Here is a 23,439-nt window from a genome sequence, read left to right as displayed (position 1 = left end):
GTTCTCTCCCAAAGAGAACCATGTGGAGTGCTGCATGAGTGATGGTCCTTGTCACTGCTCGGGTCCCATCCTCGCGGATGCTCTCCTTGGCAGGAGATCACTAGAAGCCACTATTCACTAGCACCTCCTGATGCTATTGCTCTGCACCCCAGCCTACGTGAGCTCCAGTCTGGGCACTGCTACAACTATGAAATGCCAAAGATATAATGCAGTGGAGGGGGAAACCCTGCAAGAACCACCAGTGCTGTTACTTCATGTTTTTTTAGGGCTAGGGTTATGGCACTTTGCTGCTCCCCTACATGGCACCACTGTTACTTCTGTGAACTTTCCTTTCTGCTTTAATGAAAACAAAACCAACCAACCAACCAAAACAGCTAAAAGAACCAGGAAACCAGGGAAAGCCTTGCGCACCTTTGTGAGCAAGGTGATGCAGCACATAGTGCATGGAGCAGTCTTTGGTCAGGTTTAGGGTCAGGTGGACGTTCACGCTGGAGCTGTAACTGGACAGAGGGCCCAGGGCTTCACCACTGCCAGGCCACCACTTTCCATGGGCAACCACCGCTGAGGGCTTCCCAGCCTCGCTGTGTAGCCAAAGCAGGCCCAGCTGCGCTGGCTGTGCCCAGTTACGGGCTCCTGAGGACAAGAGAGACATGGAGCTCCTGGAGCACATCTGACAGAGAACAACGACAGTAACTAAAGAATTGGAGCATCTCTTTTATGAGGAAAGGCTGAGAGAGCTGGGCTTGTTCAGCCTCAAGAAAATATGACTGTGCAGCGGCCTTATTGGTGTCTGTAAGTCTCTGAAGGGAGGGTGCCAAGAGGACGGACAAGGCTCTTCTGAGCAACTCTGAGAAGCAGGGCAAGAGGGCAGAAGACAAGAGCAGACAATGGGCAGAAAGCGATGCACAGGAGGTTCCACCTGAGCAAGAGGAAGAAACCTTTTTCTTTACAGTGCAGGTGACTGAGCACTGGAACAGATTGCCTCCACAGAAGCTCTGGAGTTTCCCTCACTTGGGATATTCAAGAACAGTATGGACAAATCCTGAGCCATGTGCTCTGGAATGACCCTGCTTGGGCAGGGAGACTGGACCCGGTGAGTTGCTCTTCCCCCAAAACCCGACGGACCCCATGGCCGTGGGAGAGCCGCAGCGCCAGCGCCACCGCCGGGCCCTGAGCCGGGCCACGTGAGCGGCGGGCGGGGCCGGGCCGCGCTCTGACCCTCGCCCGTGCCCGTGCCCGTACGGCGGCTGCGCGGCGGGCGGGCGGACGGCGCTGCTGCTGTACCTGCTGGGGCTGCGGGCGCTGGCGCAGGTGTCGCACCGGCAGCTGCTGAGCCGCCCGCCCGCCACCGCCGGGCCCCGCGAGTTCAGCGCCTCCCGCGCCAGGTACGACGGGGCCGCCGGGCGGGGGGCGGCCGGGGTCGGTGGCGGTCCCTGGCAGAGGGGTCGTGTCGCGCTGTGCCCTGGTGAGAGCTCGGAGCTGGTGGAACAGCGCCTCCCCCATAGTTTAGTTCTAGTAGTCTCGTGTGGTGCTCAGTGTCTGGGAAAGTTTCCTTGCAAGTTTTCAGTTGTTATATATCGAGACGTCGGGAAGATTAAAACTATCACTTTAATTTCAGTTTTGGAGTGTTAGCGTCAGGTGTATGTCTTGATAAAAGTGTGCTTTTTCAGATATTCAGAAAAGGACATATATGCATACGTAGAACCTCGTTAAAGGTAAAATCTTTAGCTTCTCCATTCACTTTTCTGTTTCTTTTTAAATTGATATGCTCAGATCAGAAAACCAATACTATGGCTTAATATCATGGTGAATAGTTAAAAATAAGGAGTCCTAATCAGGCCTATTGCCCATTACAAGTTATAATCTAACTGGCTTTAGTCTCTTCTGCCTACCTTGAGTTTTGAAATAGAACCATCTACTAAAGTGTTATGGTTGTAGATAAGTTACATACTAAATGTTGAATGTATTGATCCTTAAGTTTTAATTTATGTCTTACAGGGGATATCTTGACAACATTACAGCAATTGGGCCCAGAACAGTTGGAAGTCCAGAAAATGAAGTTCTTGCAGTTAACTACCTCTTAGAACAAATCAGGGAGATAGAAAGAGAAAGTACGGATGCTCACAAGATATCTGTAGACATACAGAGGCCCACAGGCTCCTTCAGCATTGACTTTCTGGGAGGCTTTACTAGTTACTATGCAAACATAACCAATGTGGTAGTGAAGCTGGAACCTCGCAATGGAGCCGAGCATGCAGTGTTATCCAATTGTCACTTTGATTCCGTACCAAATACCCCAGGTAGGTCCGTGTGTTTGTTCCATGTTTCTGTGTGTGGCGTGAGCCGCAGAGCTTGGCTCATGGATTTCTCCTGCCAGATAGCCATGTTAGAGTAACTCATGTGCCAACTACTCAACTTGAAATTCATTGTTTAGAGTGACAGGGTGATCCTGTTAAACTCAGGATTTCACTCTCACTTTCTGGTAGGCAGTAATTTACAGATTCTTATTTAGATTTCTGGGAAGTTTGGTTATATCTTCCCTTCTTATAAATCACTGCTTATGCATATCATTCATATGCTGTTTCTACCCATCATCCAGGTGTTTTCATACTTCTGTACTGATTTAATCCTGGTTTTCCTTTCACAGGATGCTTTGTGCCAGAGACTATGCCCACCCCCACTAACAAGTCTGTTTTCCCCTCCTTTTGATGGTGCCTCAGAGTTTCAGTCTCATATGCTTAAAATATGCCAGATTTTTTTCTTTCCACATTCAAAGCTTCTGTTACCTTGGTAGTGTGTGTATCTTTCACTGCTAGTTTGACTGTCACTGTTGCGTACTCTCTTATTCTTGTTCCTCTATATTTTTTAAATCTAATCCTGTTAAATTGTTGTTGCAGCAAGGGTGTAAACTGCTTGGTAAATTTGTGGGTTTAACAAATCTAGGAAGGTATGGATCTAAAGCACAAAATTTGTTGTAACACTCAGCCATAGGTGTGTGCCTGTTATTACAGCTGAAAAACACCCACAGATGGCACTCACCAGCAGTGTAGCTTTTACTGGAGTTTCTTCATTTACATCCCATGTACTATTTTATTTTTTTGGTAGTGAGCCTTCTCTTCTGTAGCACATGTGACTAGTCTTCATTATTAAGGAAACAGTGGAGTGTTAGCTAGAGAAACAACACTTTTGCTGGACTCCTTGTGCCTTTTTTCTGTCCATAAATAGTATATAGAACTTCTCTTTCTCCTCAATCGTATTTGTACATCATGAGCTTCTAAATTAAGCTTAATAAATGCATGGTTATTATACGTGCACTGTGACTGAGGAACTACAGAGATGCTAATTACTGTATTTACAGTCTATGTATGTCTGCTTAGACTTAGAGTATTTCACAAGCCTAGTGCTATCATAATTAAAATTTGTTTTCAAATTGATGTCCTGTGTAAATTGTTTGTCGATTTCTGTGGATTATAAAACAGGATTATGTTTACATGAGCTATTTTTTTTTACAGTTACTCAGACACTAAAATATTTCACCAGCCTTGCACAGAAGTGCCAAAAACATCGGAGTGGTTTGTATAGGATTTTACAGAAAACTGCAGAGGAGATAGAAATCATCCTGTGTGCTTATTCTTAATCACAAAGCAGCCTAGCCATTTAAAGCAGCAAGGAGCTGCTCTGCCTTTTGTTTTCTTAGTGTGCCACTTGCACATTACCTAAGCAAGAATCTTTTGTTTTCTGTTCTCCCATATTTCTCCTAGCTATTTGCTTACAGTCCTTTTTTTTTCAGTACCAGAAAGGTGGGCTTTCAGCCAGAATCAGCATGACTCAAAAATCAGCGAGTAATACATTTGAATATTAGATAATAAAATATAATCTGCTTGTGGTGCTTATATACACAAAATACATGAAGGAAATCTCAGTAAATCATTTATTTTAGAAAGCTTGTGTTCCTTGTGAAGGAAAAAATATAAACTCTGGATTCCTAAAATATGTCTCTTGTTCTGATTCTACTACTCTTCAATTTATATGACCTATTTGACTATTTTCTGATAAACTCGACAGCAAAAACATCCTTGAAATTACCATTGCAGACATAATGGGGTTTTCTTACTTTACCAATAATCTACCATAAAATCTGTTACAACCTCCTGTCGGTTTTGTTGTGTATGAGCTATTGGGGTATATATTCTCTGCAAGTCTGTGTAATAGTCTGTTACTATTTATGCGTGTTACTATTTAAGCATGGCTGCTTTTATCAGATGTAAATCTGTATGACTCTTGAAGCCAATAACTTTTATTTTTCTTAGCCTTACAGCAAGGCAGGTAAATGACTAACCTCACTGTAAACTATATGTGTCTGCTGAGTTTCAATACAGCAATTTAAATAAAATAACTTGCTGTGGTTAAGAGCAGACTCCTGATAAACTGGTGTAGCAGTTAAGGTCCCTTTCAGCTCAGAATGTTCTGTGATATTCTGTGAAATTAGTGAAAACTGTGACAATCAGGGCTTTAAATCAGGTATTTGGGTGGCAATCTATGGAAAGCTTTTGTCAGAACAAGGCCATAATTTCTGAGAAATAGGGTAGAGAATGGTGTATTAGAAAGATTTGAGGTTTACTTATTCTATGCAATAAACTAAAGATAAAACCTAAACTAAGATTTATGTTTATATTAGGAATATGTCCTTTTCGTAGCAGATACTTCTTAAGTTTTGCCTGATAACAAGCTTTTATGTGTAAATTGAACATTTTGAGCAGCTAACAAGTGTACCCAAATACCATGCTAATGCCTGAACACACTATTGTTGGTATCTTAGTGCATGTCAGCAACATGCGTGCAACCCAGGCCCACAGGAATGAGGTTTAAATTTCTGTTTTCTCACAAATTTTATTTATTAGAGCGGGATAGGGAGGTGCTACAGCTTGCACCACAGGAAGTGGGAAAGTGGGAGGCCTTGACTCAAAGATGAATGCTTAATCAAGATAAAAAACCAGTGGGGCGTAGGAGGTGTGAGATTGTAGTGTTGGATGAGAAACTCAAAGACAACAGAGATTAGAGTGAAAGGGGTTTCTGCAAAGAAGGAGGGTGGTGAAAAGCATCTGATAATGAAAATCTTTTAGTATAATGTATAGCTTATGGAGACTATTAAAGGTGTGAATTCTGGAATTTGCTTAGCTTTATTTTGTAGTCTTAGCTTTATGTTACTTTGAGGTTTTGTCCTCCTGATTGAATGCATTGTGACAGTGTAGAGCACTTCAAGGTGACTTGTGTGGGAATGTTTATTTCTTAAAATTTGAGAGTGCTGTCAATAAAAATTACATCCTTTTTTGTTCATGTTGTATTTAGGAAAATAGATAATTATCACATTGCTTTCCTAGTAACCTGGTTAGTCTGCTTCTCTTGAACGGTAGTGTTGGATCTGATATCTTGTCATTCACTTGCCCAACTTCTGAACATAATTTTTCTCTCAGCTGTTGCTTTCAACTAGTATAGACAGAGGGTATGAGCAGTATCAGGAAATATACTAAAGCTTAACACATTCGTACTGCAGTTATACTGAAACTGAAATAGGATAAACCGTTTTTCCTCTCTTTGTTGCAAATCTGTGCGTTTGTTGTAAGCCTTGTTGTTTTGCTGATTATTTTAAGGTGCCAGCGATGATGCTGTTAGCTGTGCAGTGATGCTTGAAATACTTAACACACTTTCAAAATCATCAGAGTCCCTGCAGCATGCGGTCATATTCTTATTTAATGGTGCAGAAGAAAATATTTTGCAGGTGAGAATGCGCCAGAATTAGAAATTATACATCAAAGCAGTATATTAAAACTCTTAACAAATGAAAGATATAGCTTGTGTTTAATCTCTTGAAATATTCATTAATTACCTGTCATTTCTGGGGAGAATGTATATAATTTCAAAGGGAAATATGCAGTTGGATTAAGGATCTTGTCTTTATTAGTTTAAATAGAAGACTTGCATTTTCTGCATCTGTTTGTGTTTTCTGCCTTGTGCCTTGAGTTATATGCAGTCTTGAATTATGAAAAATAACATTTAGGCTTGTCTGGTAGACGTTTGACCTATTTTATTTTTTTTTTTTTGTTTCCCCATCAAGGCTAGTCATGGCTTCATTACACAACATGAGTGGGCCAAGTCAATCAGAGCTTTTATTAACCTGGAGGCAGCAGGTGTAGGAGGAAAAGAACTTGTTTTTCAAACAGGTATGAGCTTGCCTTGTGTCCCATTTCTACACTAGGATAATTTGATAATAAATTATGCAGACTTGAAGGAATATTGAAAATGACTCATAAGCAAAAGACAAGAGAACCTCTGTGCCTTTTTCCCAGTCCTGTGCAGCAATTAAGTTGTTCTCAGTTTACAGGCTGAAGCACTACCACAGAAGTTGCTTCATAGGTGGGAAGCCTGTGGAGGGCAGAATAATAGAAGTTGTGTTTCCCTTTTACTTCAAGATAAAAAGGAGAAAAGTGTTTGGATAGTACATATATCTTAATACTCATACTTTCATATGTTATATTTATTTTTCACAGCAGTTCTTGTAAAATCTTGGCGGGAAGATATTGGCATTAGAATTCCATCTCATGCTCAGGAAGCAGCAAAACTTCTGTGTTTTGTAGGCTGTGGTTAGACCTGTGCCCCATCCTAGCTAGTCTGCGGATTTTCTTGTCTGATGAAGCTGCTTAGCTGTTTACTTGCACTGAATGCTTTAGGGGGACAGACTTTTTTCTAACCAGCAGTATTGATGTATGATACATGATGAATTGGAAGCTTGGGTAAAGGGTGTGATGTCTTCATTAGTGCTAGGTCTTTTTGGGACATGGCTTGTCTGCTCTGCCACTGAACACAGGAGGCAACAGTGGCTTGATTTTTTTTTTCCCCCTCAGGTGTAGCTAATTCTTTCTCTGAAGTGTGAGTCATTCATCCAACACAATTGTATGCTCTGTGGGGCAAGAGTGTTAAAACTCCAGTGAGTTACTTCGTGTTGTTACCATGAGAATGCATATCCTAACTGAAGTTCAAAAAATACTCACTGTGAGTTTTCTGCTTATCTTTTGTTAGGACCTGAGAATCCTTGGTTGGTGCAAGCATATGTAGTTGCGGCCAAACATCCCTTTGCCTCTGTGGTGGCACAGGAAATATTTCAGAGTGGCATTATCCCAGCAGACACAGACTTCCGTATCTACAGGGACTTCGGCAATGTTCCAGGTATGTTATCAAAAGGCATGTCAATACACATGACATTTTTTTAACAAGGACATTGTTCTGTGGTTTACTATGTGACCATCCTCAAATTTGATCTGTCCGTCACGCTGGGAGGGAATTTCCCTGTTCCTTTTGTAAGGAAAGAGTTTTTAGATTGAGTTTGTCATATAGTTTACTAGGGATGTTTTTCGATGACTGTTGTTTTCCAGAAGGAAGCTTCATGGTAGAAAAGTTTCTTGAAAATCAGGAAAATACTCCAGGAATTAATAGTACTCTATTAAATATTCTGTTTTGAAACATTTTGGTACATGGTGTTAATAACCTGCATGCAGCACTGAAATGTCTGTATCTAATGGATAAACCAAAATCATCTTCTTTAGAGAGATAGTGACATAGTCATTAATGCATTTTCGTTCCCTTGGGTTTTGTTTGGTTGGGGTTTTTTAGTTGTTGTTTTTATTTGGTTGTTGTGGGTTGGTTTTTTCCTTACTGGTGTTGGTGTTTTGTTTGGGGGATTTGGTTTTTGGTTTTTAGGGGGTTTTGGTGGGGTTTTTTTGTTTCTTCTCCATAATCAAGGACAGGGCAGAAGCTTTTTAGTTTTGCTGATCTGTTTACCGGTAGCTGTCCTTTCTGTGGAAAATGAACAGTGGGAAGGAAATGTAAAATATTCACTCAGTGAACACAGTTCGAAAGACTGTAAACTTCTGTAAAGTCCTTGTTGCCCTGGACAGGTTGTCGTTGGAGTAACTTTCAAGCAAAGTGATATTTTTTAATTGATTATTAGTACAAAGCAGTTGTTCTGGCGTATTCTGTACTGTTCTGAGATATGCTTCTAGTCTGAAAATAAAATAGCTGATTTTGTACAATGTCTTCTTTGTTCAGAATTGTACCTGGATGGTAAATGATTTCTTACTGACCTGTGGGGTTTTTTTTATAAACCAATAAAAAAAAATTAAGTTTAACAACTGCTTTTTTCCTCAGAATTGAGACCTAATTTGCCAAAAATTGTGAGAATTCCAATTGCAGGTAGCAGCTTTTTGCATATGCAGCTGAACAGGTGAACGGAATACACTGAATGTATTAACTAATGAAACAGAGTAACCTTTGAGTTTTGATAAATACTTTTGTTTACACATTAGAAGTACAAAGAGCGCACCTGATATTTTGAGAAGGTGCTCTGTAGTTTCATAGTGCTGCTTTTTATTACTTTTCAGCATGAACATTTATTGAAGTGTTGCAAGTAAGCATTTGGCAAGCACCTTATACATCTTGTACATGAGGCTGAGATGATCTGGTGTTTTAATGTGTTTCTCCAGCTGGGTACAGATGTCATGGGAATGGGTACATGCAAAAGGACAGATACTTTGAAATGTTTTAAAGCTGTTCTCTTTTAAAGACACTGGAAGTCCAGTTAGTTTTCCTTCTGTGAAGAAGACTACTTTGTTCATCTCTAAGGATAATGATTGGGTTACAAAGTAGAGCAACATTTTCTGTGAAGTATATGGAAGGCTTTCATGTATTTGTTTTGGGGTTTTAGGATTGTATAGATTTTAAAAATGCTGCTTTTCTTTCTGTAGGAATAGATTTGGCTTTTATTGAAAATGGCTACATTTACCATACAGAATATGACACGTCAGATAGAATTTTGACAGATTCCATTCAGAGAGCAGGTTGGTATTTTAAGTATTTCGTAATTTTCCAAATAGTAGTATTGTAGCTGCTTTTTCATTTTGCTGTAAGACAGCTGTAGTGTAAATTTATAATTTTAATTACACATTTAGTGCATGTTGGTTATGTTCTCAAGAACACAAAGAAAGAATTCACTGAATACATACATTTTAAATAAAAAGGCAATATATTTGGTCAACTTGGGAAGATAAACTTTATCAGCATCCAGTGACTTTAGGTTCCACAGTTGCTTTCAAATCAAAGTTATTGTCTCTCCATTAATACCTGATTATTCAGCTTTCTGTGTTCCTTTTATCTCACTAAGACCCATTATTGGTTAATGTTTCTCATCAGGAGCTTTTGAGTAGGTTGGTGGCTTAGAAACTGATCTACCAACAGAGGTTTTTGTTTTAGAATGGACCTCAGTCAAACCTCAGTCTAGTAGCACACAGACTGGGTAAACAGGATTTATTTTCTACAACAGGTTGTGCTCATAGTAGGCTATTTGACAGTAAAGAAAATGATGAAGACCTTTAATTTCCCAGGAAAAGCTGGCATAATCCTAAATGCCTCCAGGATTGTGACTATTCACTCTTCAAGTTTATACAGAAGCCAGCTTAGATGATCAGCATGAATTAGGGTTTTAAACACTTCCTTGCACCAATTTAGCTGCAGTACAGAAAATAATGCTTTTAAATTCCTATTGGAAAGATGATTTTAGTGGTCATGATGGTTATATGTAGAACTTGTCCCACTAAATATATCACAGATTTAAAAAAAAAAAAAAGAAAGACCAAATTTACAGCCGGTAAGCACTTTTAATGGTCTAGTAAAAGCAAAATGAAAGTTGAGAATGATTACTCTCATTTGGTTACCTGTGTTTTGGCTGTACTGTGTGAAAGCAAAAGATGATTGGTGCCTGAAGGCTACAGAGTAAAATAGTGGTCTTGATTTTACAGTCATGTAGGGAAGGAACGGCAGGTAATTCATAGTCATGGAAACCTGGAGGGGTCACTTAGTGGTGAGGAGAAGAGGATGAAGATTAAGAAATTATAAACTCTTCTATGGGTTAGCCTTCAAGTCCAGTGCTAAATATCAGAAGTGAAGAAGAGTTTATGGGCTGAAAACCTGACTGTTGCCTTCACTGAAGTGGTGTCTAAGTGCATAAGACTTCCCAAGTATACTTATTTTGACAGCCAGATAGAATAACTCATGAAAATACTATTCTGTGTGTACTGCCAAATACATGTTTGAGTATAATAATTTGTGTATTCATACCTTTGTTGAGGCTATTTTTATACAATTTTTCAGAACGGTTATATTAAAAATGCTGTGTGGTGATTTATTAACGTTGATAAAATTATACTGTGTGTCTGCTCTTTTAATAGGTGACAATATTCTGGCTGTCCTAAAATACCTAGCTACATCAGAAAAGTTGGCTAAATCTTTTGAGTATCGACATGGAAATGTTGTGTTCTTTGATATACTTGGTTTATTTGTCCTGGCTTATCCGGCTCGTGTTGGCACAATTATGAACTATATTACAGCAGCAATTGCTTTTTTTTATTTAAGCAAAAAAGTATTACAGCCAAAACCCAGAGGTAAGTCTAGGTGATTTTGGTTTTTGTTGTTCTTGGTTTTTTTTGTTTTGGTTTGTTTGTGGTGGTTTTTTTGGTTTTTTTTTTTTTTTTGGTTTTTTTTTTTTTTTTTTTTGTGTTTTTTTGTTTGTTTGTTTGTTTGTTTTTTGGGGTTTTTTTGTTTGTTTTAATTTTTTTTTTGTTGTGTGGTTTTGTTGGTTGGTTGGTGGTTTTTTGGTGGGGTTTTTTTTACTGTTTTGGTTTTTTTTTAATTGCTTTACTCTTCAACAAATAGCAATTACTAGAGGCAGAAGTGTAGTGAAGAAAGTGTTCAGGCCATTACAAGCATCTGGTTAGCTGAACTTCAGAAATATTTAGGTGTGCCAGCATGCTGTAGGAGTTGCTTTGTGCTTAAATCTTGCATCTGAATATTAATGATGGTGAAAGAATATGATAGGCCTAGATGTCTAGCATTTATGAATCATGATTTTGTCTCTTATCCTTTCATGAAGATTAAAATGTAATCTTTTAAAGATCTGGAAATTGAAAAAGTAATTGCAAAGTATCCATATAATTTTTTTTATTTTGTTAGTTCAGATATGGTGTCAGAACTGTGTTTCTTCAACACCTGTCTATAGACAGGACCAATTAGGAAAAAATGGGGAAAATGACAGCAGAATTTAATAGAGAGTGTAAACCAACTTAAATCTAGTTAGACCTTCTTAGTATGTGTAGGAACATGCCTGTTTAAAAGAAATAAGGCTTAAGAAATCACACCCACCTTCTCCTCAAAATCCAGAAAACATTTTTGTAGTAAGAAAATATTACAAGAAAAATAGCTCAAATTTTCTGTTGTTTTTGGGGGGAATGAGAAGCAGGGCTTGGGTTTTTTTTTTTTTTTGGTGCTTTGTTTGTTTGATTTGGTTTTGTATTTTTTGAGGGAAGTTTTTATTTTGGCTTGGAGTTTTTGTGGTTGTTTTTTGTTGGGTTTCTTGTTGGGCTTTTTTATATACTTAAAAGTGGAACTGTGGCTCCACCGGCCCCCTTGTAAAATTTTTGCTATCAAGAAAGCTGTAATCTGCAAAATACACCAGTATTCTGGGAATAAACATTGCAGCAGGGATGTGTGCAAATAGACATGCAAAGAATTAGACTATGTGATGCAAACTATGCTGTTAAGATAGTTTCACAGGAGATCCCTTTATTTTGGTCATTAAAGTAGTTACACTATAGGGTAATTAAAGTTTTGATGATAGTCTGCAGTAGAATACACAAGTGTTGAATGAAGCTTCTTTTTTTTTCTTCTTTATAGCTCTTCATAACCTGAAGAAGTTACTGACTGCATTCAGCTTAACCCTGACAGGCTGGGTGTGCACACTGGTGGCAGTCCTCTTGGTGGCAATGTTTGTCTCCTTCATTGGACGGGCTCTTTCTTGGTACACCCATTTCTATGTTTCTGTGTCTCTCTATGGCACCGCAGCTGCAGCTAAGCTCATTCTTGTGCACGTGCTAGCCAAGAAGTTCTTCTACAAGGTAGGCAAGGCTTTGTTGTTATTGTTGAAGGGCAATGAGGTGTTTAATCTGTGGAAGACAGATTTGAGCTGCTTAAAAAAAAAAAGCAAAAAGTTTTTAGTATTTGAAGTGTCACTGTAAAAAATTGCTTCCTCTAAACCTAGGGATTGTTCTGCTAAATCAGAGAGGTAAGAGCTATGTGATTTAAGGCAGTTTTGACCTTTAGGAGGTGTTTTACAAAAAGGCAGGAGCCTTTGTGACTTAGGTCACAACAACCCCAGGCAGTGCCACAGGCTGGGGCAGAGTGGCTGCAAAGCTGCCCACAGGAAAAGGACCTGGGGGTGCTGCTGACAGCAGCTGGACATGAGCCAGCAGTGCCCAGCTGGCCAAGAAGGCCAATGGCATCCTGGCCTGCACCAGCAATAGTGTGGCCAGCAGGAGCAGGACAGGGATTGCCCCCTTTACTCAGCGCTGGTGAGGCCACACCTCAAATCCTGGGTTTTGGACCTCTCAGTACAAGAAAGTAATTTTGGTGCTGGAGCTTGTCCAGAGGAGGGCAGTGGAGCTGGGGAAGTGTCTGGAGCACAAGTCCTGTAAGGAGCAGTTGAGGGAGCTGGGGTTGTTTAGGCTGGAGAAAAGGAGGCTCAGGGGGACCTGATCGCTCTCTACAACTGTCTGAAGGGAGGGTATAGCCGGGTGGGGTTTGGTCTTTTCTCCCAGACAGCCAGCAACAGGACAAGAGGAAGTGTCAAGTTATGCCAGGGAAGATTCAGATATGATGTTAAGAGAAATTTCTTAATTTCTTTTCTCTTTGATAATCCTTAGGAAAGGATTATCAAGCTCTGAAACAGGCTGCCCAGGGAAAGGGTTGGATCACCATCCCTTGAGGTACTTAAAAGATGTCTAGATGTCGCACTTAGGGACATGGTTTACCAGTGGCTTTGGCAGTGCAAGGCTTAGATCAAATGATCTCAAAGGTATTTTCCAACCTAAACAATTCCGTGATTATTTTGATATATAGTTTTTTTTGACCACAGCTGGAGATGGAACACAGGTTTTGGTTGTCTATCTTCTTCTCTGCAATAGGTAAAAGTCATTTAGGCCCCTGCAAACTCAGTGAGGATTTGGTGTGTTACTTTTCCATTGCTGTCATTTGTCATGATTACTGTCTGTTTACCTGTTTTGCTTAGGATTCTTTTTTATGGACTAACCAATGCAATTTAGCTTGTGTAATAATTTCGTAATTATAGATTATAACAGTCCCATATGGTTTTCTGTTAAATACGAATAGTCTTGAGGTGTCTGAGATGACACTCTTCCAGGGCAGAAGTTGACTACTCAGGCCTGATAGGTTGAGGTTTTATGTGCAGTAATATTTAGTCTTGCTGTTCTGCTTGCTGTTACTTATATAATCTCAGCCATCTGGGTGGGTTTTGGACGAGGGAATTTAGGAAGCCTTAGTTGTCATCCAAATACAAATGTTTGAAAAAGTTTTAAGAACTTCATGCCATTTGATTGTATGAAGAGTTCTGAGTGGATCCATTTTGTCTTTCTCTGGAAGTAGGTTTTTTGAAATTCTTTGGGGGAGTGTTAAGTGGCACACATATATTACTAAATACATGTATTTGGTGTTTTCCCTTTGTGGAAGAGATGAGCCATATATAAAATAGATGCAATGTTACCTTTTTCCAGTCATCTGGATGAGCTGGCTGTTATTTTCATTAGCTGTTAAGACATTTCAGGCTCTAGATCTACTTCATGCCTCCTGATTGCCTAATCATCAGATCAACCATCTGAAAGTCAGAAGTGTTGCATGCTGTAGCTTGCACCGCACTGTACAGTTAATGTTGCTTCTGTAACTTGCATTTGACTTAAAAGTTGCATAAAAATTTTGGAAGCCAATTTCTTCCTTGGCTATCAGAGGCAGTGCCTATTCATGGCTCAACAACTTGTGAGTTGATAAGCTTTATGTTTTGAAATAGGTTTGGCAACTTTTATGTTTCTTCACCCTCCTCTTTTTTTTCCTTCTCACCCTGAAACTGAAGTAGGTGCTTTCTGATAACCATTGTTCATGCAAGCAGTCCCTTGTGTTATTAGCAGGATTTGCACTGCAAACATTGCAGGATTGCCTCTATAACGTGAAAAAAAACCCCAAAGCAAATAATATTTTTGATGGTTAAATTTCTTCTTTTTTCGCACCACCCACCCCCCCCAAAATATATCTGCGGTTGTCTCTCGTATGATATCTTTTATTCAAAACAAGTAACATATTTAAATAAGCAGACTTCTGAAGTGACAGCTTGTGGCATGACCTGAAAAGGCACCAGTATAGTATTTGTGCACTAATAACAGCGCTTGTGTAAGAAGTCTTTTAACAGCTATTCAAAAACAAGTTTACATTCTCAGGAGGTCCCGATAATTTTTCACCACTAAGTATTACGCAGTTTTTTAATATGCTGTGTTACTTTTTTTTTTTTAAAGGCCCTGTTTACCTGAAACACTACCCTTGTGTATTCTTTGGTACTGTCATTGGTACATTCCCTTCCTCCTTCTTCCCCAGCCTGTGTAATCTCTTTTTCAAGTTATGTCAGCAGATTTAGAAAACTAATTAAAAAAATACACTGTCATGGATAATTCTGTATGGTAAGAGGATGGTGAGATGATGCTATTCAAAATTGTTTTGCCCAAGGAAAACAATTGTATACAAGGAATGTGGATTTTTGTGTTCTCATTAAATGGGACCTATGGAGTGTGTACAGTAATGAAATGTATTTACTTATTTTTGTTACAGAATGTGAATGAGCAGTTCCTGGGAGATGTTTTTTTTGATGCCTCATTGATGATTTGGTCAATAGCATTGGCTGTGATGACTCAGATGGGCCTTTGTTCAGCATTCATTTGTACATTATGGGTAGCGTTTCCTTTACTCACTAAGCTGATGATCCACAAGGAATTCAGCCAAAGAGGTATGGGTTTTGAGGGCCAGAAATTGTATCTCTAAACTTGTACCCCTACTCTTATTTAAGCAAAAGAAATTTCAAACATTGATTTTGAGTAGTCAAATCACATTTTTGTAATGAAAAAAGTGTTCTTGAGTTAAAGACAGTTTGAAAGTGTGAGAAGCTTTAAAAAATACACTGAAAAACATCCCAGGTCTCAGGTTAAAAGAGCAGTACGTGAGTGTATTAATTAGTGATCAGAATTTTGATGAACAGTAAAGGTTCATAAAAGTATTGTAATATTTAAATTGTGCTTGGGACAGAAAACATGTTTCAGGTTTTTTTTGTAATACAAGATTAATTTTGTGGTAGTTTTGAAAATTATACTGGTGTTGGCTGTGCAAAATGAGATCTTTTTCCCATATCCATGTCAGGGATGAGGACCAGTATTGTGTACTGGGACTTGCAGCAGTATATCCTTGTGGATGTGTCAGTCAAGTTGTGTGTTACGTACTTTCAAGCTTCTACGTTTTTGTCTTTTGTTTTTTCCTGTTCTATATAGGTGCCACAATAAAGTTTATTGTGATGTACATGCTGGGGATGTTTGTTCCCTATCTGTATATGCTGTATCTTAGTTGGACTGTGTTTGAAATGTTTACACCTGTCATGGGACGAAGTGGTTCAGAAATTCCACCAGATATGGTGTTGGCAGGATTTATTGTGATCTTCACTATGATCCTGTCTTCCTATTTTGTAAGTAGAATTTGGAAATATTGTTTAAAACCCTTAAGCTTTCTCTATAGTTTAGAATAAGATGGGTTTTTTAATTAATACTGGAAGTTAGTGATAATTTGACAATATCTTAAACGTTACAGGAAAGCTCTAGAGCATATGTCAAAGATTCTACAGTTTGTGTTGGTCAAAGAAAGATCATTGAAGCAGAGCTTATATTGCTCTGTGGTGATGTAAAATATGAAATGTAATGTTAAATTTTGAGTAAGGATTTGATTTAGGTACAATATATGACTGAACAAACTTCAAAAAGAGTACTCAGGGCTTTTTCTGCTGCCATAGGACCTGGAAAGATTGGTTTGATTAGTTTTTTTTTTTTTTTGTTGGCAGATGTTTTAAAAACAAGAAAATTCTGAAAGTTTCAGGAAGTACTCACTTTATTCCTTTTTATAAAAGAAATCATCTTAAAAATACTGGTTTTAAATACTGAGATTAAAAAGAAGTGTCTTGTGTGAGGTGGTACTTGCAATTATGTTTTTTTAATGTACCTTCAGTTCCATAATTGAGTTTGAGTTATACAAGTAGTGGTTTATATCTATGTGTTGCAGTTTTATAACTGGACTGTTTTTTTATTCTCTAGATTAACTTCATTTACCTTGTCAAAAGTACAAAAACGACGCTAGTAACTTTAACTACTGTGTTTGTAGTCACTCTGATTCTCGTTTGTAGTGGAATCTTCTTTCCTTACAGTTCTGATGCAGCTAATCCAAAGCCTAAGCGAGTCTTTCTCCAGGTAAGAAAAACTTTCCATGTTGTATTGCCTCTTTTGGTTGTAAGAATGTTTCATTTTTTTCAAGGCTTAATATCCCCTTTCTTTCTTGGTTTAAAAGCTCTAATGATTATTCCTGCATTTGAAACAATTGCTAATGTTTCCCTTGTTCTCAGTGTTCAGCTCATCTGTGTCAGAAGAGCAGGGTGTTTTAGGGGGCTTTAAGTGGGTGAATTGTGTAAATAATGGTAACTTAAAAAGTGAATGTGGTTTGAGGTGGGCTAAAACAGTCCTCTTCTGATGGTTTTTTAATAGTATGTTTCTGTTCTGAGTAATTCTTGCATTTATATTCATAAATACTCAGATATGTGTTCAGTGCTGAAAAGTCTGCTGAAAATGCAATAGACCTTAAGGATTCACACAGAGGATACTTCAGAATCACCTCTGACTCTTGGAAACTCCAGAGGCTCCATTATCTTTCTATGTTTGTTGTTTTGTTTTTTTTTTCTTCTAGCATACAAGCAGAAGATTTCATGATCTAGATGGAAATGTGGTTAAAAGTGATTCTGGTATATGGATCAATGGGTTTGATTATAATGGAATATCTCACATAACTCCCCATGTACCTGAAATCAATGACACCATTAGAACTCCATGCGAGGAGCAGGCTCCCTTCTGTGGCCTTCCTTGGATTCTGCCAGTCCATTTCATGTTCCGGTTCGTGTGAACTCTGCTTCACTTTAGCACATTACTGCAAAGTACAGGGGTCATTTATGCAGTTTCACTTATATAAGGGAAGAAAAACTAAGGATAATCTTGGTCTAAAAGTAAATAACCCTTCCTCCGTGTCTTCTGCCATGGGTCTGCTCCAGAAGCTGTGGAAGTTGATGTGTGGAAATTAGATGTAAGCACCAGAGGAAAAAAAGGTGAAGGGGGGGCCTCCTAAAGGGCAGTTCAGAGGAGGATATATGTCTTCTTCCTTCTTCCCTTCCTTCTCTGCAGCTGACAGCAGAGGATGTTTAGAGTAGCAGGTGTCCACAGAAGGAAACCAGCTGCTGTGGCTATTTCTCACACCACAAGAATCTTGAGAGCAAAAGTTTAGCTGTTTGAAGGTGAAAATATTCTCACTCATTTGTTTTGTAATTTAAGGCAGATGAAGGTAATGAATTGATATGCTGGTGACTATTTTTCTGTTAATAAGCCCTTTAAATATTAGTCGCCAGAAGCTGATTTTACCTGCCTTCTACTAGAATCAACACCTTTTGAATATTTCATGTAGGAGCAGCACAGTCAGCTGTACTAAGGAGAAACTTCATGTCTTCTGATGTTTAGTACCTCAGGGTATTGCATTGAGAATAACTTGAAACTTCTTTTTCTCCACAGGAAAAACTGGTATCTTCCTGCTCCAGAAATTTTGCCAAGGCGCCCCATTCAGTTTAAACTTCTGTCCAAGAAGCTGATGCCTTGGAACTCTGTGAGGTTAAGCTTTGAAGTATCTGGTGAGTGACTGAAGCTTCTGGTTTATGATTTGTGTTTATTTTTATGCCCATAATAAATCAGGCTTTGACTCCAGTACTGCAGGTTCTAGTGCTGTTCCCAAGATAGTGAGCTTTCTGAGATTAGCATGCATTAATTCAGTTTCATAGTACACTAGAAGCTGTGAGTAGTGTCTTGCAGTTTTTATTTCTGGGACTGGTAACCTCATCTGTCTTGAGTAAGTCTTGATTGTTTTACAGAAGGTCCTTTCTAAGCTAGATCTTGTAGCATTTTACATGTTAGTATGTATAAGACTTTTTTATATTTATTATTATAAAATGTCCTGTATTCCTCTGTTACATCATCTTCTCACTTATCCCAGTGCTTAGAAAAAATTGGAGCATCTTCTGTAGAGAAGATATTTCTGTCATGCTTTGGAAGACATGACTAGTGGTTCAAGGATGCCCTGCTGTTCCGTGGGAAAGCAGGTGGTTACTGTGCCTCTGCCTGTTGATACACGTGGTCTCGCCTCTCTGTCCCCGCAGGCCCGAGCCACATGTCCCTGTACGTGCGGCCGCGCGCGGGATCAGCACTGTCCCGCTGGTCCCTCGGGGATGGAATGCCGGTCGCCAGCCTGGGGGGAGACTACTTTGTGTTCTACTCCCGTGGGCTGCATGCAGCTCCCTGGCACTTCTGGGTGGAACTGACGGTGAGTGTGGCACTGCTGGAAACTGGTGATGCCTTGGTCCACCCTCTTCCACCATAGCTGCATTCCTGTGTGGAAAATGCCACAGTAACTTCCTAATACTTTGCTTTATTTGGTAGATCTTAATTCTAGTATCCCTCTTTTGATAGGTCAGCTTTATAGATTCATGAGTATTTTCCATGAGTAGTCCACCAACTTTACAAACAACCAAGGGAAAAATATTTTTCTTGTCTGCATGGTCTTTGATGATAAGTTTTGATTTCTCTGATCTTAACCTCGCAGTTGCTGAAGTTTTATCTTTACTACTGTTATTTCAGAGTTGATTTTTATTATTATTATTTCAGAGTTGATTATTATTATTATGAGAAAGTTCCCTTTCTCTTTTCTTGTTTGCATGGTTTTGGGAAATTGTAGAATCTTTGGTGGAAAATGTGCGTGTTGTGAAGCTGAAGAGAGTTGTAAAAGCTTTGTTTTCTAAATTTTCTTTTACATTATTTTCAGCTGGAAGCAAGGCTTCCAGCCTTGCTGTTGGAGTTAGATTTATCTGCCTTCCCACCTTCCTGACTTGCAAACGAATAATTTTTTGCAGACCTGTACGTTTTTACTATAGGTTTAGCAGTATGGTTTTACTATAGGTTTGGCACTTATCCTTCGAGTAAATATTACAAGTATCTTTGAAAGTTCAGAAAGTCCATTTTTCCTTCTTGCACCAGGCAGTCTAAACACAAATAATCCTCAAATGGTACTTGATAAGGCAAATTGGAGTCTCAAGTGTGACAAGCCTTGCAAGTCTGATAGAGGCAAAGCTAGGCAGAAGGGGATTTGCCGTAGAAGGATCAGTGTAAATACTGTGTTGGAGTCCATGTCTTGATTTGTCAGCAAAACAGACAGAAACACTGAAGCAGGAGCACAACAGAGGCACTGTGAGGTAAACATCTCGGTTGCCAGTTCATTTCAGATTGAACTTGTCATGTAATCAGAATGATATGTTGAAGATAAGGAGTGTTTTAGCATAGAGGACAAAGGATGGATTTTGTTTCATAGATACTGTCTGTGAAAAACTGCATTTGAATTGATCTATGTTGAAGTGTCAGGAACAATTATAAAGACTGTGTTGTCCTTTTCTCACTTTCAGGCCCCAGAGAAGCATTCTGATGGAATTGTCTCACTTGCCATAGCAGCACATTACTTTTTTGGGGAAGATCAAAAGTCACCTCAACTCTATGCCTTACTGGAGAGGTTTCCAAAGTGGACATTTTCTTCTGGCTGGTCCTGTACCTATGACCTTTTTGTCTTTTAATTTTGACAGCAATGCTGCAGGGCTAATAGGGTTATCTCTGATGCAGCATGCCCTTGTGGCAAGCACTTTCTAACAAGATGCCAGAGACTTCAGCAAGAATTTAAAATACTTCAGCAAAAGGTGTTTCTTTGGCAGTTTGACTATTTAAAGACTACTGCTATCTTGGGGATATAATTATACTTTTCTGAATGCAGTTCACCTTGGCACTTCCACTGAAGTGGCAGTTTCGCTAGTGGGTTTCTTAAAATGAAAACTGCACTTGACGAGGTAATATTAGCATAATAAATAGTGGCAATTGTAATGGGAGGGTTTAATGGAATTATTTTGATACTATGTAAAATAAAACTGTACTTCACTGATACATGGAGTATCACCTATCAATCCTATCCGTCCTATTCAAGTCTGATCTCCAGCTGGAAGATGTTTGTTCCTCTGGGGGCATGGCAGAGGTGACAAAGTCCCAAGCATTACTTTTGTCACTGGAAGAAGTCACTGAAAGCTGTGGCACTCATGTAGGTTGTGTTGAGTCCTTGGTAAATGCACAATGCAGAGACGTCAATATTATGATGGGACGTGGTAATTGTTTATCCAAATGGTTATGTTTCTGTTCAAAAACTTAGTCCTACCCCTTTTCCTGTCTCTTTGGTGTTACAGCATGAGTGGCTACGTTCAACCTAACTACCATCTTGTGGTTTTGTTCCTATTGGGATCTTTCACTATGAGCACATGAGCATTTGACTTGCTCTCTCATACGTAAGAGTGCTAAGTCCTTACTCCTTTAAGTGGGTGTCTTATAATTAATCTACTCTAAATTTTCAGTTTTCTTCCAATTTATTAGAATTGGCTAATTTTGGTATCTCCTCTGGAGAAACTTTCGGTAGTGTGTCAGTATTGCACTTGCTAATACGTTTTACTATTTCTTAAAATAAGGTTTCCTTTCCTTAAGGAAAAGTACCTAAAAGAGTAATCTTGAAAAGATGTCTAATTTGGATTACTCTTATTTTATTTTCATAGGATGGATTTTATATATGTGTTTTGGAGTATCTTCCAATTTTAATTGGCAAGCTTTGGAATCAGAAGCTGCTGACCTCTTTTTTCATCCTTGCCAGGTTTTTGGGGTTTTTTAGTGCAGTGGTCAATAGTTAAGGGTAATTTTTGAAATTCAAATAACTTGGTGTCTCTGAAGGAACTTAATGTTTTTTTTCCAAATTACATATAAAACATTTGGCTATATCAATATCACGCTACAAATTTAAATATTTTTTTTAATCTCATGAGCATTGCCTAATGTCATGCAAAGCAGATTTTGGGCAGGCATCATCATTTCGAGTAGAAACATGCTAGTACTGGTAAGTTTGCAGGGCACATGAAAGAAAATTGTGTGACAGTTAATTTGTGTGAGATGTGATGGATAACAACTCTCCAGTCAGGTATTTTTCCTTTGGATTGTTCTGTAGTTGTGTGTAATAGTGGAAAGAACGAGTGCCATTGATTGCAAGAGACATTAACAAAGATTGTCAACTCACTCATGGACTAGGGTAAGAGGATTAATTACTGTATTCATAATGAACTGGCCATCAGTATCTTAAAACCTGTGGGTTTATACATTAATGTGCATTAATCATCACTCATTTGATTGTATCTGATTTGAAAGTACAATCCCTATATTATTTAAAAGTGCTATTAATGATTTGAAAATCAGAGTTATGAACTAAAACTCCTGTGTCTTGAATCTCAACGAATGTGTTGTACTGTACTCTAGCTGATGCACAGCTAGTTAACTAAAGCTGCACTGATATTTACCATCTTTCTCAGTTTCGATTTTTGTGTTTTGCTTTTGATTTAAAGCTTTGGAAGTGTTGTGTGAAGAATTCATACTGGGAGCCAAAAATATAAAAATGCCTGTTGGCAATTTCTGAAACTTTAAGTGAAGCAATAACTTCTGCTGTCTCAGGATTTAATCCTTGTTAAATAAATTTATTATGAGGTATATCTGGTTTGTTGCATATTTCTGTCTTTGTAAATAAAAGCAAAACTTGATTGGTGACACTTGATTTTTAGCATGATTAAAGGCTATATATTTGAGTTTTCATTCATTGCAGTTATGTTTTACTTGAGCTTGGGGTAGAAATACTACTTAGAGGTGCTGGGTTAGCTGGTGTTAGAGCTGTGTGGAAGATAAGATTGGCCAAAGAATGCAAAAATCATCTGAGTTCAGAATAGTCAAAATGGGAATTCTGGGTGGTTTCCTGGAGAGGAAGGTGGTTTTTGAAAAAGATGTGATACAGAGGAGTCACCAGTATACAAGCTAAGTATTCTTTGCAGAATTGATGGCTGAGACCAGTTTTATTGATAAAAAAATAGGATAGAAAAATTCTCTTTTTGTGTCCATCTGCTTCCCTTTTCAAGTACAAGCAGATGAATCTTCTGCTATTGTGGGTTAGTACTTCTGCTAAAAAAGCATTGTGTGATTTACTCTGAAATGTATGAAATGCAAGCAGCTGGTAACTTTAAGGCTACAAGAGCATAGAATAGAAACATTATTTATTCTTAGTAGATACAGTAAACAGTTGGTTATAATTACCTTTTGCTCATCGGAAACAGTTTACATCCACAGTATTTTCTAAATTGCTTTCTTCTGGTTTTCCCCTCATTTTGATGGCTTTGAGAATCTACTGTGTTTTCTATTGAAGTATGTATTTCTGAAACTGAGTACTAAGCGCTTTATCAATTTAAGCAAAGGGGGGCTCTACATGTTGTTATACAACCTAGTGCATCCTTATAGTGTGTCACCATACCCTCAAGATAGTCTGTCAAGTAGAAGCATGCATTTGAAGAAAGAAGTGTTGGGATAGGTGCAATGAACAGGAAAGTTTCAGCTATCATACACAAACTGACAGACTGTTGAGCTGAGTGGGGCTGCTCTGTGCTGGTAAGACCTGTCTTTAATGTCTGTCAGTCTGTGTTGGATTGCAGTTCTCCTGGAGAAACACTAATCAAATAGACAAGATCTAACAAGTCTATACAGAGGTAGTTGTAGCAGGTGGGATGTAGCTGAAGAACAGTTTGTGTGCATGGCAAAGCTGTTCTATGCTTTTCTCCCTTGAGGGCTAAACATAATCTGACTTCTGATAATTGTCTGGAAGCGGCCTGCAGGATGACCCATTTTGGAACTTGGTATGTGGTCTTGGTGGAGAATGGTAGGAAGACATGCAGGAACATTAAACCTACGTTCTGTGGTTAGTGCCAATTTACGTAACTGGCTTCCATTTTGAACATAGAACATTCATTCTTAACCTTCATGTAAATCCCTTTCAGTCTTGGGGGATAAATTTGATGCTAGAAATTAGCCAGGCTCTCCTGTTCACTGTGGAAGAGGTTCTGTTGGGCTGCAACTCTTCATGGTTCTGTCCAAGCTGTGGGTGCAGCTTGAGAAAATGCTAAGCATTAAAGCAAGAGTCTTGAGCAGGAAGTGCAAGCCAGTTTGGGGAGATATGTATTTCAAGCAGGATGCCAAGCATCAGTGTTCCTTAGCATAC

At 38.8% G+C, this 23,439-nt stretch overlaps 1 protein-coding gene across 1 annotated transcript; it reads left to right on the top strand.

The window, feature by feature from the left end:
- Window positions 1-1,128: 1,128 nt before the first annotated feature.
- ERMP1 (endoplasmic reticulum metallopeptidase 1) lies at window positions 1,129-21,992 on the top strand. Its single transcript, XM_041486082.1, has 16 exons — window positions 1,129-1,184; window positions 1,227-1,385; window positions 1,999-2,300; window positions 5,652-5,779; window positions 6,116-6,221; window positions 7,078-7,224; window positions 8,799-8,891; window positions 10,278-10,490; window positions 11,779-11,999; window positions 14,770-14,944; window positions 15,480-15,670; window positions 16,290-16,442; window positions 16,933-17,135; window positions 17,802-17,917; window positions 18,440-18,603; window positions 19,736-21,992. The coding sequence occupies exons 1-16, from the start codon at window positions 1,129-1,131 to the stop codon at window positions 19,898-19,900; spliced, it is 2,592 nt and encodes an 863-aa protein (XP_041342016.1). The 3' UTR covers window positions 19,901-21,992.
- Window positions 21,993-23,439: the final 1,447 nt, after the last annotated feature.

The sequence above is a fragment of the Pyrgilauda ruficollis genome, unplaced genomic scaffold (assembly GCF_017590135.1).
Source record: "Pyrgilauda ruficollis isolate IOZ18807 unplaced genomic scaffold, ASM1759013v1 scaffold74, whole genome shotgun sequence".
In the NCBI taxonomy this organism is placed as follows: domain Eukaryota; kingdom Metazoa; phylum Chordata; class Aves; order Passeriformes; family Passeridae; genus Pyrgilauda; species Pyrgilauda ruficollis.
Note: the sequence above shows the minus strand (reverse complement) of the source record. Positions and strands in the feature narration are given on the sequence as shown.

What these genes read in the sequence shown, in the direction of transcription:
- ERMP1 (XM_041486082.1), top strand. Translation starts at nt 1,129, where the DNA reads ATGGCCGTGGGAGAGCCGCAGCGCCAGCGCCACCGCCGGGCCCTGAGC. An exon ending in CGGGCCCTGAGCCGGGCCAC is followed by an intron (nt 1,185 to 1,226) that starts GTGAGCGGCGGG and finishes TGACCCTCGCCC; the next exon opens with GTGCCCGTGCCCGTACGGCG. An exon ending in ATTACAGCCAAAACCCAGAG is followed by an intron (nt 10,491 to 11,778) that starts GTAAGTCTAGGT and finishes TCTTCTTTATAG; the next exon opens with CTCTTCATAACCTGAAGAAG.